The sequence below is a fragment of the Pleurodeles waltl genome, chromosome 10 (assembly GCF_031143425.1).
Source record: "Pleurodeles waltl isolate 20211129_DDA chromosome 10, aPleWal1.hap1.20221129, whole genome shotgun sequence".
NCBI lineage: Eukaryota > Metazoa > Chordata > Amphibia > Caudata > Salamandridae > Pleurodeles > Pleurodeles waltl.
Window position 1 is genome coordinate 345,400,526 of NC_090449.1, and position 18,084 is coordinate 345,418,609.

General features: G+C 45.6%; 1 protein-coding gene across 3 annotated transcripts in view; it reads left to right on the plus strand.

Moving 5' to 3' along the window:
• ALG1 (ALG1 chitobiosyldiphosphodolichol beta-mannosyltransferase) overlaps positions 1-18,084 on the plus strand; it is a 425,029-nt gene that overhangs the window by 370,674 nt on the left and 36,271 nt on the right. For all 3 annotated transcript variants that reach the window (XM_069210576.1, XM_069210579.1, XM_069210577.1), the window contains exon 12: positions 10,605-10,680. In XM_069210576.1, coding sequence (XP_069066677.1) covers positions 10,605-10,680 — 76 coding nt within the window. The remainder of the gene's footprint in view (positions 1-10,604; positions 10,681-18,084) is intronic.

Here is an 18,084-nt window from a genome sequence, read left to right on the forward strand (position 1 = left end):
CTGTTGTCTCCTCCGGCGCTGGAAGCAAATGGCTTCCAATGCCGCCAGCCTGCTCTGATGACTCCAAAGCGCAGTGTGCGTGCTGACATCATCCAGTTGCCAAGGAGGGGTTTGGGTGGCAGCGGAAGTGCTTCTGCTGCCATCCCTGTTGGGAGTGGTGTAGGGGGGCATCCCACAGATTTTCCCTGATTACTGATTGTAGAAACAAAGTTGTGGAGGCTTAATTGCCAAGTGCATCAGACATCAAAAAAAGGGTTCAGAACTGTCAGTGGAAAAGCATCACCATATAACGAGTTAAGATGGCAAATACTTGATTTTCATTTTGGATAAACAAACATTTTCTGAAAACAACACTATTTCACCTCAGAATACCATCTCTGTGCCTCACCAACAAAATTTCTCTGCACCTCAACAGTGACTAGTCTCATCTGAAAAAAACTTGGTTCAAACCATGGTGCAGATGTTGCAAGTAGATATCCTTTTTCAGATCAACTTTCCATTTGCATCTATTGTTTATGATCTGATCCTGAAGCTGTGTCGTGCAATTTATGTGCTTGTATGCAACTAAAGGCCATCAGGAAGTGGGGAGGCCAAGCTATTTTTGTCCTGGGTCAACTGAGGGAGGCCAATGTGTTCACTCTCACCTCCAGGTCATTCCCCTGTCAGGGAACGATCCCCCAAAGATCTTAACATGAAATTCACAAAGAGCAGCATGGGAAGAAGTTGTTCTCTTGTTCCTTGAAGGAACAGCTCTGTTCCTGGAACCATTCGGAAACTCAGTTTTATTCCCTAAATCTGAAATTTTTCTCATTGTCAGATCCTGACCCTGAAGAAGGTGAAACCGGAGTTTCCAGCTCCATTGGCTGATCCTACACAAGCCCGAGGCCTTCCATCTTGCTATGGTGGATCAGCTCATGATGATTTCTGAACGCTGCAGGTGGCCCACCAAGGAAAGTATGATCATGCAGCCATGGCAGCTCGGACGCTACACTTCCATGGTGCCAGCACCCAGGGAGAAGTTGAAAGCTTCTAGGCTATGATTACCCACTCTGTCAGAACCTCCTTCGATACAGTTATAACCCACTAAACTGACTAGGACAATGCTGTTGAATTCAGAGGAAAAACCGTGTGCTGTGAGCGAGAAAGTTAATGCAAGCTTAAATGGCCACAGAGATTCACTGCATTGGGTAGATCTTAGGCTGCGGCAATGAGGTCTTAGCAATTCCTGATAATAAATGTAGCCCCACAGGGTGTTGGTTGGGGGCTGATAAATATCCATCACCCATTATAACAGTGATGCTGGCCGTATCTGTATTTACAAAATGCAAGTGGCCTAGGCACTTCATCAGAATGTGAGATTCCTTACTATGGTCCTTCTTCAGAATGCATTTCCTCATTTAGAGCTATAGCTTAAAAAGCAGCTGAAGCACTAGAATTAACCTTTTCCTTTTCAAAGACAAAGTACAATGTTTTGACTGAGATTTTCCAACTCTCCTCCTCAGTGGCAGAGTCTTTGTGGACAGTTTTGAGGCTCTCCTGGGTGCTGTCATGGAGCCATAGGAGACACAATTTCCAGGCATAGCCTTTAACAGACAGATAACAAGGGGCCATAGGCCTACCTCTTTTGACCTGCACCTGTTGTCCTGTCAACCCTTCGCTGAAAGCATGGTAGTTCAAGTTGTTTCCACAAAAAGTCTGAATGCCTTTCGTATAACACCTCCTGATAGAGAGAAAAGATATGTAACTATGGGTTACAATTCCTTGCTTTCTATAGCCTCATGCTTCCCACTAGGAATGTCACTGCCTTTTGGGCTGATATGTTCACACCCTTGGGAAAGTAGCAAAGCTTATAGCAGTGGTTCCCAAACTTTTTAGAGCCCGCAGCTTCCTTGACATATTGGCGTTTGGCCACGGCTCCCCACTGTGTTACATAAGTATGTGCCCTGTATGTGTTCCCTGTGTGATGCCTAACTGTCTCACTGAGGCTCTGCTAACCAGAACCTCAGTGGTTATGCTCTCTCTGCTTTCCAAATTTGTCACTAACAGGCTAGTGACTAAATTTACCAATTCACATTGGCATACTGGTACGCCCATATAATTCCCTAGTATATGGTACTGAGGTACCCAGGGTATTGGGGTTCCAGGAGATCCCTATGGGCTGCAGCATTTCTTTTGCCACCCATAGTGAGCTCTGACCATTCTTACACAGGCCTGCCATTGCAGCCTTTGTGAAATAACATCCACGTTATTTCACAGCCATTTACCACTGCACTTAAGTAACTTATAAGTCACCTATATGTCTAACCTTCACCTGGTGAAGGTTAGGTGCAAAGTTACTTAGTGTGTGGGCACCCTGGCACTAGCCAAGGTGCCCCCACATCGTTCAGGGCAAATTCCCTGGACTTTGTGAGTGCGGGGACACCATTACACGCATGCACTGTACATAGGTCACTACCTATGTACAGCGTCACAATGGTAATTCCGAACATGGCCATGTAACATGTCTAAGACCATGGAATTGTCACCCCAATGCCATTCTGGCATTGGGGGGACAATTCCATGATCCCCCGGGTCTCTAGCACAGAACCCGGGTACTGCCAAACCGCCTTTCCGGGGTCTCCACTGCAGCTGCTGCTGCTGCCAACCCCTCAGACAGGTTTCTGCCCTCCTGGTGTCCAGGCAGGCCTGGCCCAGGAAGGCAGAACAAAGGATTTCCTCTGAGAGAGGGTGTAACACCCTCTCCCTTTGGAAATAGGTGTCAGGGCTGAGGAGAGGAGTAGCCTCCCCCAGCCTCTGGAAATGCTTTGATGTGCACAGATGGTGCCCATCTCTGCATAAGCCAGTCTACACTGGTTTAGGGATCCCCCAGCCCTGCTCTGGTGCGAAACTGGACAAAGGAAAGGGGAGTGACCACTCCCCTGACCTGCACCTCCCAGGGGAGGTGCCCAGAGCTCCTCCAGTGTGTCCCAGACCTCTGCCATCTTGGAAACAGAGGTGTTCGTGGCACACTGGACTGCTCTGAGTGGCCAGTGCCAGCAGGTGACATCAGAGGCTCCTTGTGATAGGCTCTTACCTCACTTGGTAGCCAATCCTCCTTCCTTGGTAGCCAAACCTCCTTTTCTGGCTATTTAGGGTCTCTGCTTTGGGGAATTCTTCAGATAACGAATGCAAGAGCTCATCAGAGTTCCTCTGCATCTCCCTCTTCACCTTCTACCAAAGGATCGACCGCTGACTGCTCAGGATGCCTGCAAAACCACAACAAAGTAGCAAGACGACTACTAGCAACCTTGTATCGCGTCATCCTGCCGGCTTTCTCAACTGTTTCCAGGTGGTGCATGCTCTGGGGATAGCCTGCCTCCTCTCTGCACCAGGAGCTCTGAAGAAATCTCCCGTGGGTCGACGGAATCGTCCCCCTGCAACCGCAGGCACCAAAAGACTGCATCACTGGTCCTCTGGCTTCCCTCTCAGCACGACGAGCGTGGTCCCTGGAACTCACAACTCTGTCCAAGTGACTACCACAGTCCAGTGATGCTTCAGTCCAAGTTTGGTGGAGGTAAGTCCTTGCCTCCCCACGCTAGACTGCATAGCTGGGTACCGCATGATTTGCAGTTGCTCCGGCTCCTGTGCACTCTTCCAGGATTTCCTTTGTGCACAGCCAAACCTGGGTCCCCGACACTCTAACCTGCAGTGCACAACCTTCTGAGTTGTCCTCCGGTGTCGTGGGACTCCCTTTTGTGACTTTGCGTGGACTCCGGTTGACTCTTCTCCCAAGTGCCTGTTCAGGTACTTCTGCGGGTGCTGCCTGCTTCTGTGAGGGCTCCCTGAGTTGCTGGGTGGCCCCTCTGTCTCCTCCTCCAAGTGGCGACATCCTGGTCCCTCCTGGGCCACAGCAGCACCCAAAAACCTCTACCGCGACCCTTGCAGCTAGCAAGGCTTGTTTGCGGTCTTTCTGCGTGAGAACACCTCTGCAAGCTTCATCATGACGTGGGTCACCCGTCTTCCAAAGGAGAAGTCCCTAGCTTTCTTCTTTCTTGCAGAACTCCAAGCTTCTTCCATCCGGTGGCAGCTTCCTTGCACCCTCAGCTGGCATTTCCTGGGCTCCTGCCCACTCTCGACACTGTCGCGACTATTGGACTTGGTCCCCTTGTCTTTCCGGTACTCAGGTCCGGAAATCCACTGTTGTTGCATTGCTGGTGTTTGTTCTTCCTGCAGAATCCCCCTATCACGACTTCTGTGCTCTCTGGGGGAAGTAGGTGCACTTTACACCTACCTTTCAGGGTCTTGGGTTGGGCTATTTTCCTAACCCTCACTGTTTTCTTACAGTCCCAGCGACCCTCTACAAGCTCACATAGGTTTGGGGTCCATTCGTGGTTCGCATTCCACTTTTGGAGTATATGGTTTGTGTTGCCCCTATACCTATGTGCTCCTATTGCAATCTATTGTGATCTTACACTACTTGCATTACTTTTCTTGCTATTACCTGCATAATTTTGGTTTGTGTACATATATCTTGTGTATATAACTTATCCTCATACTGAGGGTACTCACCGAGATACTTTTGGCATATTGTCATAAAAATATAGTGCATATGACACCAGTGGTATAGTAGGAGCTTTACATGTCTCCTAGTTCAGCCTAAGCTGCTTTGCCATAGCTACCTTCTATCAGTCTAAGCTGCTAGAAACACCTCTTCTACACTAATAAGGGATAACTGGACCTGGCACAAGGTGTAAGTACCTCTGGTACCCACTACAAGCCAGGCCAGCCTCCTACAGTGTCAATGACTGATTGGAGAGGTAAGGTAATTCAACATATTTCTGTTCTAGAACTGCAATGAAAATGGGAGCAGCATGCTCAAGAAGATGGCATTGCTTTCAACTCAATAGTAAATATCCGTTCAGATGCCGAGTAGAAAAGGAAACTCCAGGCTCCTGGAATCCTTTCACATATTTCCTTCTCAATTGTATTCATGGTCTATGAGTGAAAACTGCCCTTATCTGCTGAACTGTAGGATTACTAAACAGGTAAGGAAACCAGCAAATGTTGTAGATGTGTAAACTGGCAGTGACTGTCTCTGATATGAAGGAGCCGATACTCACCAACATGGCACGCCACTGTGGCATTTCACTGCCTGCCATTGTGTGATACACTCTCATTTTGTGTGCTTATCGACACAACATAGCCAGTATACATGTCTGCATGTCGTTTTTTAAAATCCCAAAAGCCGACTGGGGCTCTTCTTTGTGGTGAAAGAACACAAAGGGGGTCATTTTGACCTTGGCGGACGGCGGAGGCCGTCTGCCAAGGTACCGCCGCTGAATGACCGCACCACGGTCAAAAGACCGCGGCGGCCATTCAGACATTTCCTCTGGGCCGGCGGGCGCTCTCCAAAAGAGCGCCCGCCGGCCCAGAGGAAATGCCCCTGCAACGAGGACGCCGGCTCAGAATTGAGCCGGCGGAGTTGCAGGGGTGCGACGGGTGCAGTTGCACCCGTCGCGTATTTCAGTGTCTGCTTAGCAGACACTGAAATACTTTGCGGGGCCCTCTTACGGGGGCCCCTGCAGTGCCCATGCCATGAGCATGGGCACTGCAGGGGCCCCCAGGGGCCCGCGGCACCCCCTACCGCCATCCTGTTCCTGGCGGGAGACCCGCCAGGAACAGGATGGCGGTAGGGGGTGTCAGAATCCCCATGGCTGCGGAGCGCGCTCCGCAGCCATCGAGGATTCTGAAGGGCAGTGGTAAACCGGCGGGAGACCGCCGGTTTACCCTTTCTGACCGCGGCTGAACCGCCGCGGTCAGAATGCCCTCGGGAGCACCGCCAGCCTGTTGGCGGTGCTCCCGTGGTCGGTGGCCCTGGCGGCCACCGGGCGCCAGGGTCAGAATGACCCCCAAAGTCTTTTAAATATATGAAAGAAATAAAGCAATAACACAGGTGGGTGTTTGTATCTCTGTGCATTTTTCTATGAACCAACACAAAACACTTCTATTCCAGCAAACCGAGGGAGCTTTGTGAACCACAACCTCAGTAACAGACGTAGTGTGTAACAGGTATTTGTACTCCTGAGAAAGACTGAGGTATGTATTTCCCTTGCCTTGTTACAACTTCTTGCACAATATTAATATAGAGATGGAATCTGTGGGAATATTTCTGCATGTGTACACATTCTGATCTAGCTACCGGGTCCTGATATTGATACAGTAATCCCTAACAGTGAGGCCAATGTGCACAGATGGAGAAAGAAACGTAATGAACACGTTTGCTTTCCAGGGCTCTGCTATGCTGAGAACAGAAACTGCTCAGATTTTCGCCCTGCTTAACTCTGAATTATGTCCTATAGCCTGACTATTGAAGTTAATTATTTTCCCTTTGTCTCTGGCAAAGTCATATCCAGGGTGGGGGTAACCTGCACGATAGGTGCAAGAGTTGCAGACGTTGACAGGCTTTTCAATGCTACCCGCAAAATAGGAATTTGACATCTTTTTTTTTTTTTTTTTTTAATGCATTTTTTTTTTTTTTTTGCATTATTTATCTACCAATACTAAGTTACTCCCTACCTCTCGTGTGGAAGTGCTATGCACGTGAGTCTGTAATTGTGTGTTTGTTAGCATCTGTGTGTATGTTTGTGCATTAGTGGTTCCCAACCTGTGTGCTTAGTGCAGGGCGCCCCTGGCTAGTTTTGACGGCGCACCAAGGTGCCATGACGCACAGATTGGGAACCACTGGCTTATAGTAATACATTTTGGTCACTGATGGCTTGGACGCTTCTAAACAGATCCACAGTATGGCCTTGGTCCAGCGGGACTATGGCTTGATCCATGGGCAGATGACCAGGCAGCACCCACGGATGTCCCAGGACATGGGGACAAAGAAGGTGCAAATTGCGGTTCAGGCAGCACTACAAAGGAAGGTCCCATGCCGCCGGAGACAACTCAGTGAGTTGTGCATCGCAGGATGGAGTGCTGGGGATCTGAGCCAGGCTGTGCACGAAGGATTCTTGCAAATAGTGGACAGAGGTCTCAGGAGGTTAAATATGACGCGGTGCACAGGGGTACTGTCTCAAACGGGGAAGGCAAACTCTTACCTCCTCCAGATGTGGACAGCTGGACCTTAGGACTGTCTGTATCAAAGGGGTCCACCACCTGTGTTCAAGGGAGCACGCTCGTCGCCAGGAGAGGAGTCCCAGAGAACCGGTTGTCATCTTAGAAGGTGCCTGGTGGATCAGGGAACTCCATGGGAGATTTCTGTGGTCCTTCTGGTGCAGGGTGAAGACATGGAGTCCTCAGAGCGTGCACACTTTGGAAACTGTTGCAGTTGCTGGCTGGAGTTGAAGTTGCAGAGTCACAGTAGCCTTCTTGGATACTTTGTTGCAGTTACAGTGGTTCCTGGAGCAGTCTGCGGTTGATCCGACGGTTAGAGGATGAAGCAGGAGTTGCAGAGGATTCCTGGTGGAAAATTGCAAGCCAAAACTGAAGAGGAACCCACAGGAGAGACCCTAAATAGCCCTGAGAGGGGGTTTGGCTGCCTAACCAGGTATGCACCTATCAGGAGGGGTCTCTGATGTCACCTGCTGGCACTGGCCACTCAGAGATCTCCAGAGTGTCCCCACACCTTGGAAAACAAGATGGCTAACACCAGGGATACACTGGAGGAACTCTGGGCACTACCCCTGTGGTGGTGATGGACAGGGGAGTGGTCACTCCCCTTTCCTTTATCCAGTTTCGCGCCAGAGCAGGGACTGGGGGTCCCTGAACCAGTGTAGACTGGCTTATGCAAGGAGGGCACAATCTGTGCCCTTCAAAGCATTTCCAGAGGCTCTGGGAGGCTACCCCTCCCAAGCATGTAACACCTATTTCTAAAGGGAGAGGGTGTAACGCCCACCTCCCAAAGGAAATGCTTTGTTCTGCCTTCCAGGGACTGAGCTGCTCAAAGCACAGGAGGGCAGAACCCTGTCTGTGAGGTGGCAGCAGCTGTAGCTCCAGTGCAAGCCTCAGAGAGCTGATTTGGCAGTACTGGGGGTCCATTGTGGAGCCCCCAGGATGCATGGTATTGGCCCCCAATATCAGATTTGGAATGGGAGGACAATTCCATGATCATAGACACCTCACATGGCCATATTTGGAGTTACCATTGTGAAACTATATATAGGTATTGACCTATATGTAGTGCACGCATGTAATGGTATCCCTGCACTCATGAAATCCAGGGAATTGGCCCTGGACAGCATGGGGGCAACTTTGCTAGTGCAAGGGTTCCCGCACACTTAGTAACTTTTCACCTAGCCTTCAGTAAATGAAGGTTGGACATATAGGTGACTGATAAGTTACTTAAGTGCAGTTCAAATGGCTGTGAAATAGCCACTATTTCACACAGGCTGCAGTGGCAGTTCTGTGAAAGGGTTTGTCTGAGCTCCTTATGGGTGGGAAAAGAAATGCTGCAGCCCAAAAGGATCTCCTGGAACCCCAATGCCCTGGGTACCTAGGTACCATGTACTAGGGACTTATAAGGGGGGTCCAGTGTGCCAACTGGAATTGGAATATGAAGTCACTAAACTATAGTGACTAATTTGGAAGCAGAGAGAGCATAAGCACTGAAGTTCTGGTTAGCTAACTGCACTCTGAGCTCTGTGACCCCCGTTCTGCTGATGACCTCACAGATTGCAAGAATGATAATCTTCAATGACATTCTTGATCTCAAATGATATCTTTGATGACAACATTGATATTTTCACCTAACTATAGCATCACTTTGCCCTTCTTATTTTTTGTGACATCTATATATTACATCATAGGCAGGTCCACGTTTTACCCACACAAAACCATAGAGATTCAGCATTTATAGTTATACTTATTTTAAGAAACTAGAACTTGTGGCCTCAGTTTACTTAAGAGCACAAGTTATAGTTTCTTCAAGATTTGTCAAACAGCGCGAATGTTATTAGCAAAACAAAAAATGCTTAATCTATGGGAAAAGTTGGTCCGAACTATAACTAGAACTACCTACGATATATAGATAGATAGATAGATAGATATAATATCCTTCCAAAATCTAAAGCCACTGACGAGTTGCTGAGTCCTCAGGGGGTGCCGCTTGGAATCTGGAGCACACACGATAATAAATCCAGCATTCCAAAAGCTTACCAGTGTTGAGCGAACATCTGAATCGGGACTGTTGCACCAAAGTAATCATTTATTACGAAAACAAGCACCAACTCCTGCAATGCGTTTCTGCCGAAAGGCCTTGATCACGCATATGTAATAAATGCCTTGTGACCGAAATGGATTGCATGATTTGGTGCTCCTTTTTGTAAAAAATGACTCAACGGTGTGTTTCAGGGAAACTTAAGATACTGGACTCCACTTGGCAAAGTGAACCACAGCTTTTTACTTCTGTAGCAGGGAGGGTAGCTATCCCCACACAGGTACACAGCTTGTCTCAGTTTGATGTTTCAAAAACAGCCACTTGTATAGCAGTACCAACAGTTACAAATGGTTAATCAGGAAGTTTAGCAATTACAAACTTGTTGCAAAATCACATTAACGGTGACCCTTTAAACTCTTAACCTATTTCTTACACATATTTGTGTGTGTACCTTATCACTCTGCTCCAACGATCTCTTATCAGTTTTTGCATGCCCTAGGCTAATTCAATCTCCTGCTCCATTCTTCAATCATGTTTGTAATTTACTGCGACAACGGAATATGTGCCTGTGTGCTTTAAGACTATAACTAGCTTTAGGCTCACAAACACTGGTTTTCCTTCAACAATGACTTTGTTGATCATGCATTCTGTTTACAAGTGAACTCTTCACCTCTCTGGGGTCAACACTAAGTTTAGGTCTGCACTGCTTTTTCACCACATATGATTTTATATAATTTTCTACCAACCAGTGTCTGATATAGTGCATTTCTCTCTCCAACAAGCGGTAAGCATTTGGAATCTGTGTGTGTGTGTGTGTGTGTGTGTGTGTGTATGTATATATATATATATATATATATATATATATATATATATATATATATATACATCCACACACACATACGCCTACATCATTTTTAATGATCTTACTACAAATCAAGAATTGTTTATGAGCACCACTTGAATCAGAATTGGTGCAGAAAGCTCTTTCTCCCTACTCCATTACCTGGTGATGCCACAAGCTCCTGTCTCAGAAAGCAGAAGGCCTTCCATTGTATTAAGAGTAGTAGGTACAGATTAATGAAGACTGTTCTTCCGCTTGTCAAATGACCAAGTGGCCACTGGGAAAAAGTTAGCACTAGTAGATTCCAGCAATTGTTGGGCCTAGTGGTGAGAATAGTTAACATATAAGTAGTGATGTTGCTTACTGATTAGCATGTCTCCACCACCCACCAGTCTGCCCTTTTCCTTGACAATAGCTTAGGTAACTGACTATTGACTGAATTCTGCATTATACTTTAAACTTTCTAAATACATTATTTGTAACTGGATGTTGTTAACTTTTAAATTTCAATACACAAGTAATTACATTTAATAATAGTGTACTAGGAAAAAAACTGAAAGCCATGTGCCATGCTCTTTCTTTTGTATATTGCAATGTTACTTGTTACACATTTTGTTTTGACAGTTTACATGAACTTGTAAAGCATGAAAAGAATGGATTGGTATTTGCAGATTCAAATGAACTTGCTGCACAGCTTAAAGTAAGAACATTTTTTACTTAATGGATTTTTTAATCATAATGAATATTTTTCATTTTCCTTGCATATACTTGATTGAGGGGACTTTCATTTTAATTTTGTTAAAATGTATTTTACTTAACGTAATAAGAAGCAACAGGACCCTCACTAACAATGCAGAGAAGTAGCCATCATTGTGAATCTCACCGTTCTATCATGCTGTAGCTGTTGGCATTTATGGAAACATGCCTATTTAAGGATGAACAATAAACAGCAACACCGCAGACATGCACAGGTGGATGCCAAAGGCAAGCCTGTCAGCTTCTGTCTGCGGCCATACGCACCGTATCAATCAACATTACTTGGACATAGACTTGTGAGTCAGTTATTTTGTTTCACTCTTAACAACATTCTTGATGATGAAGTTAAGATTGCTTTTGAAAGGAAAAATGTATTTCATCCTGTAGCTTTAAAGAAAGTCCACTCTGCCTTTCTAAATGAGCCTCAAGACTGTGATAAAAACTTTTAAATAATTAAGAAATTAAGGCAGTCCTCTCTAATGCCTGTAGTAATTACGCAGTAAAAACAGCTTTTACGCTACTGCCTTACAGGGTAAAGTTGATTTAAGACTTTTTTGTGATTTAAACATTCCTGTCTGATGATTTGTGCCATTATCATTGAGAATGCAATCACATCCAATGTAACCTGCTCCACCAAGTATGGGCAACAGAAATGTGGCAAAATATGACCACAAGTTATCATGATCCACTCACAATTGCTGGTAAAAGTTGTGATCACTTTCATTGGGCAGAGATCTTATTATTTAACATCAATAGCAGCACACACACTCAGTTTGGTGGTTTATTGCATCCCACAGCTTTCACAGAAGGCTATTTCAAATGGTTATGAGAACTAACAATTTACTGACAATCGATAGTTCGTTGTTGTCACCAGTGATTTTATTACAGGAGCTGGAATTAAAACAAATATATTAGTTTGTAGGCTACTTAAATACATAGCCACCTGTAATCTTAAACAAGGGGTAATTGCTCCCAAGCCTTTGGCCGGAGTACCCATCATTTGTTTATAACAGACCTCGGACAGTGTTGAGATTAAGCCCAGTTACTCTTTCATGGTCTGATAATTAGTTAGTAAGCTTTAAAAAAAAAAAAGTATATACTTTCAGAAAATGAAATAATCTAAGGCCTTTATTAATATTTATCATAACCAGAAAACTGGAAACAAGTATTGATGAAACTGAGGAACCTCTGTCTTCAAATGACCCAGTGAAAAAAACTGAATACAACAAGACGACGTATCAGGGGTCTCCAACTTCTTCTGTAACAAGAACTGCATTTGATCAGTAGAAATTATATCAAACTACCAACAGAATAGCTGTTACAGTAGTTCCCACAACAGACGCGGTCATCATATTTATTTGTTTTATGTTCCTATACTCAACTTCTGCAGTCTCACACTTGCGGAACTCTGCGTTTTCTTCCCAGCTTCCACACAGTATGACACACAACTTCGGGGCCTGCGTCTGCAGGAACTTTGTTGCATGTTTATTGGTTATATTGCAGGCTTAATGCTGCCAATCACATTGTAAGTGGTGTTAGTGAGCAAGAAACTTTGGAATTTATTAGGCTGGCTACCACCTTTAGAGTTTTACCAATAAGCAGTGCTGACTCATGCATATTGCAGAAGGCAGCACGGCTAAGATTCAAATCCTTGGAACTGTGTATTTGGCTTGGCTCCATGTTCAAGAGCTACCGGTTGGCAGCTGGTGAGCTACTGGTAGCTGTTAACTTATCCGTTGGTGATCCCTGATGTACAGGATACTAAATAAACTAACTCCCTAGCCCTTTGTCATGTCAACCATAAACTGATAAGTGGAAGTGGTTTACTGCTGAGTTAATATTATAAGATTGTCAACATGGGGAATGAATTATGGGTAGTAGAACATAATTAGGTATCCAAAGCAAATGAGAAGATAAATCACTAAATTAGAGAGGTAAACAAGTTATTCGGAGGAAATTAAAGCTAATACCATTCCCATTGAAGTGTTTAGGATCGTGGATTGTTTGGCAAACCCCTGCACTATGAGCAAGGAAGCACTACCCTCTCAAATTCTAGTCGATGATCTTAGTATGTATTTCCTTGAAAATGAAAGCAAAATAAGAAACTCATTTGTGAATCCATGATTGCTATTGTACTGTAGAGGCCATTTGTACTGAGCAAGCTGGTATACTGGTCAGCTTTGAGGCGTTCCTGATGGTTTCAATCATGGCATTTGAAACTTGATGGTCAGGAGTAAACCTACTGGCTCGCTTCTTGGCATCTGTTGTTTGAAACATTTGTTTGGGATAAAAAAAGAAAGCAGGCCTCTTACAACTCCATGTAATAACTTATTCTTTTGACTCTGGTATTGTCTTTGCTGATTTTAAGGCAATTGAATGATCATATATAAAAAAAATGTATATTGAATGATAAGGTCCTAGCCAATATCACAGTTAATACAATGTGAAATTTCTAGAAAAGACAGCTACCTTCCATCTACAGCGTTTTGTGGCGCCTGTGGGCAGTGCTTAATGATTTTCAAGCAAGATTCACATTGGGTTTGAAAATAAACTTGGTTGTTAAATCTTTGGTGGGTGACCTCAAGATGATAGATGAAGGCCATGCTAGGAAACACCTTTTATTATTTCGGTCTAATGTATTAGATACAGTTTACCTCTGTGGGTAGGCTGGTTTATGACTTAATTTAACTTTAAGGGTGCCTTGATTGCTGGACCGGGGACGGTGTTAACCTCAAGAATAGATGAGGTCACATGTCCCTAAGGATAAGATTCCAACAACATGGCAGTCAATGAGAAGAAAGTCAATTAGAAGAAAGTTTTAACTCAAAAAAAGGAGTTTGACAACAGAAATTTAAATGAAACCTTGGAGGTTTACTAAAAATATAAGGGCATAATATAGAAGGCAAATATTACTCAGTTCAATAAGTCAATTGTAGGACGTAGGAAATCGATTACCATAAAGGCTCTCAGCAATGGAAATAAATGCAATCAGCAAAACCATAAAACAGCCCAAGTCCAAATTATGCAGCAAAACAACAAATATTCAGGCACTGCATCCCTAGTAGAAACCAAAAAGATCTAGCTTATCCCAAAATTCAGAGGTCTTTTATGATGAGAGTCTCCATAGAAAGCAATGAAAAACTGTGCATACAACATTGGATGAGCAACTGTATCCTTTCATCAGCAAATCACAATTCAAAACTCAAAAACGTCCTGTAAACAGACTGTTAACACAAGCCCACTACACGAATATTGATTCACCCTGTAGGCGGGTGTCATCCACCTCGCCTACCGACGAGAGGTCATGGCGCCGGCCGCGCACCTCCTCCGTCCCCGGCCCGCGTCGTCAGGGAGACGCGTGGGGGCGGGGCTCCCACCCGGTACTGGACTTCCGGGTTGCCGTAGCAGAAAAGAACGCCGAGGAGCAACGTGAAGAGGCTGTCGGGGAAAGGAGGACGGAGGAGCCACGGGAACCAGAGGCCACGGTGACCGGACGGGATACCGAAGAACAGAACCCCAGCCCCAGCGGTGAAGCTAACCAGACCCCGCGAGGAGGAGAGAAACCCTGCCACGACCCAGGAGGGTCGTGGCTGCACAAGGTACGGGCCATATTAAAGGGGCACCGTCATTAAAGGGACTAGGGAGGGGGGAGGTGGAGGGAAGGAATAAGAGGCCAGGGAGGACAGGAAGGGAACAGGGAAGGTCGTTTTTGCTCAGGGATTTGGACAGTACGGGTCACCTTTCCCTCCCTATCACCAGTCTCCCATAGCCACAGTAATAGTCCACCCCACTCCCTCTTCTCTTCTTTTAACCCCACCAACACCACCTCCTATAGTTCCTTCCCTCGCACACTCCCTCACTTTTTGCTAATAGATAATAAAGATAGTAAACAACCGTCCCACTTACCTAGACATATCCTCTTGTTTCTCCGAGAGCCCACGTGAACCGAGAAGAAGGTATCTGGAGTTCGCCACCTACGAGAGAAAGAAAGAACATTAAAGAGACATACAAGTCAACCCAAACCAGCAACAGAGAAACACCAAAAAGAGACTGTAAAACAGTAAAACCATTATTTCTACAATTACCTCACTATAATAAATAAATGGCGTTTACGCCCGTATAGCGCCCAATTCCGAGTCCTAGTCCTCTGTACCACTGAACCCACCCGCACAGTGGTGTCAGAAGTGGGATCAGGGTATATTGATAACCCCCCCTTTTATTGAATCATATAGAGGTGTTGCGAGTATGGGGGAGAAATCGACCCTGGAGGACATGATAAAACAATTGGCGGAGGGTCAACGCCACCTCCAATTAGTTTGGGAGGCCCAACAGAGGGAGGCCAAAGAGGACAGAGAGGCCCTTCAAGCCGCCCTGAAAAGTCAGGCTACGATAATGGCCAATAATCAATTAGTTCATGAGACCGCTCTTCAAAAATTGACTGATACAATTGCGGCCAGCAAGGTACACCCAAACGTGCCAAGCTCGGTATTACAAAAATATCAAGAAGGTGAGGATCCCGACTCCTTTTTTACGAATTTCGAAAGAGTAGCCTCATCAGCTCAATGGCCTGAAAACCGATGGGGCCAATACATCGCTCCTCTCTTAACAGGCACCCTCCAGTCCGCCTATCAGGCTGCAAATCCCGGTGGCACCACCCCGTATTCCGATATTAAGAAGAGTATTCTTGAAATAGTGGGGCATGATACGGAATATTATAGGATGAAATTTCGTAAAGCTAAATGGGGTCAGAATGAAGATCCACGTACCTTTTACTACCGAGTGAAGGACTTAGGACTGAAGTGGTTGGGGCCCTTAGGGACTAATCGCGAAGACGTCATTAAGGCCATCATTTTAGAGCAATATTTAGACTCCCTTCCAGCGAACACCCGGAACTGGATAAGACAGCACCCTAAAATCGATACTGAACTAGCCGTCGACTTGGTGGTGCCTATCATCGATCGGTGGATGTTAAAAGCCAAACTCCTAGACCCCTGAGTAAAATGCCCATAACTCCTCCTCAACATACAACTAGACGAACCCTTGAGGAGCCTGGAACTTCCCGGAGCACAGAGCGAAACCCTATGCAACAACCTCAGTGTTTCAATTGTGGGGAATGGGGCCACATAGCTCGGGTTGTCCCAAGAAACATGAGGGGGTGGAGCCGATGGAGATAGGGGTTACTCTAGGGAGAGTACTGTGCATAGGAAAAGGCGATAGGTCTTTCAAACAACCCCTGCAAATAAATGGACAATTGGTCATGGCCTTGATTGACTCCGGGTGTAGTCAATCGGTGATACGTCGAGATTTAGTCAAGCCCGTAGATTCCACCACAGATCACTGGGTAACGATATGTTGCATCCATGGGGACAGAGCTCAGTACCCCCTGGAGTTGGTAGAAGTGGAGTGGGACACGTATCATGACTTCCTCCAGATGGGTCTCATGGATAACCTGATAGAAGAGTGTGTCATTGGAACGGATTATCCACGATTTCATGACATTCTAGACCAAACACGGAAGATTAATCCTATCGATAGCTGGTGGGTAGACGCTCCATTTCGGAATACCCCCATTTGTAGCCCCCCCAAACAAAAGAAATTAACTCGAAGAGAGAAGAGGACCGAAAAACAAAAATATGCTGCTAATCAAAGACAAGGGAAACTAGTGGCTAATATAACCAGCACCCCAGTGTCATTTAGAGTAAGCCAACGTGAGGATCCCACCCTCAAGCACGCTTGGAGAAGTGCCAGTGATGACTCTACCGGAGAGGTAGGTCCCCACTTTATAGTACATAAGGACCTACTATATAGGGTTACCACTTTGAGAAATGGCGAGAAGAGACAACTAGTGGTCCCTGAGCCCTACCCGACTCAGGTATTATTCCTCGCTCATAACCAACCTGGAGGAGGCCATTGTGGCCGAGAGAAAACAGAGGAATACTTATTGAGACGTTTTTACTGGCTGGGAGTCTATTCCCAGATCCGAAAGTACTGTACCCAATGCCCAAAATGTCAATTAGTAGAACCAGGAGCCACTAGGAGAGCCCCGTTACATCCGCTACCAATCATAGATACTCCCTTCAAAAGAGTAGGCATGGATTTAATCGAACCCCTTTTACCATCTACCAAGGGCCACACCCAAATCCTCGTTCTGGTTGATTATGCCAGCAGATATCCTGAGGCCATCCCCCTTACTAGCACAACTACCAAAGCCGTTGCACAAGCCATGATAACATTTTTTTCTCGAGTTGGTTTCCCCGAAGAGATTCTTAGCGATCAAGGGACACCCTTCATATCTGGGCTCATGAAACAGATATGTAAGACCCTAGGCATTACCCAAATCAAGACAGCAGTATATCATCCACAAACAGACGGTTTAGTGGAGAGGTATAACCGCACCATTAAAACACTCTTGCGGAAAATAGTAAGCGATTCGGGAAAAGACTGGGATCAGAAACTACACCTAGTGCTTTATGCAATAAGGACACTTGAGCAATCCTCTAATGGACATAGTCCGTTTGAATTGGTATTTGGGAGACAGCCCCGTAACTTACTAGACATGGCGGCAGAATTGTGGGAAGAAGAGAACAATGATGAGAGACCCCTCCTAGAGTATATCCACAATTTAAAAACGCACCTCCAGACGGTCTGGGAGGATGTAAGACAGCATTTAGAAAAAGCACAAGAAACTCAAAAAAACTATTATGATCAGGGTACCAAACTGCGGGTTCTTCATCCCAACGACCAGGTATTAATCATGCGACCCACCTCTGAACATAAGTTACTTGCAAAATGGCAGGGACCATATCGAGTAATAAAAGCAGTCACCCCGATTACTTACTTGATTGAACTACAGGAACACCCTAAACGGACTCAAATTTACCATATTAATCTGTTAAAGAAATGGGAGAATCCTGAGATCAATAGTGATCCTCCAGCTACATGATACCTAGTAACACCAACCAATTCATTAGGGCTGGAATTGTGTCCCGCCCTACAACCAGAAAAACAAGAAAGCCCTTGTATCAATGATTCCCTACCGAATATAGAGAAAAGTCAATTACTCGAGTTAATCCAAAACCATTCCGAATTCTTTTCAGAACTTCCCGGACGAACGTCTTTGGTCCCACATCATATTCGGACACCCGAGGGCCAAACCGTACGCCTACGGCCGTACCGAATTCCCGAAGCAAGAAAGACTCTTATAGAGGGGGAGATAACAAAGATGTTGTCTTTAGGCGTCATTGAACCGTCCACGAGTCCGTGGTGTTCCCCTGTCGTCTTGGTTCCGAAACCGGATGGTTCTGTCCGGTTTTGTATCGACTTCAGAAAGCTTAATGAGATATCACTG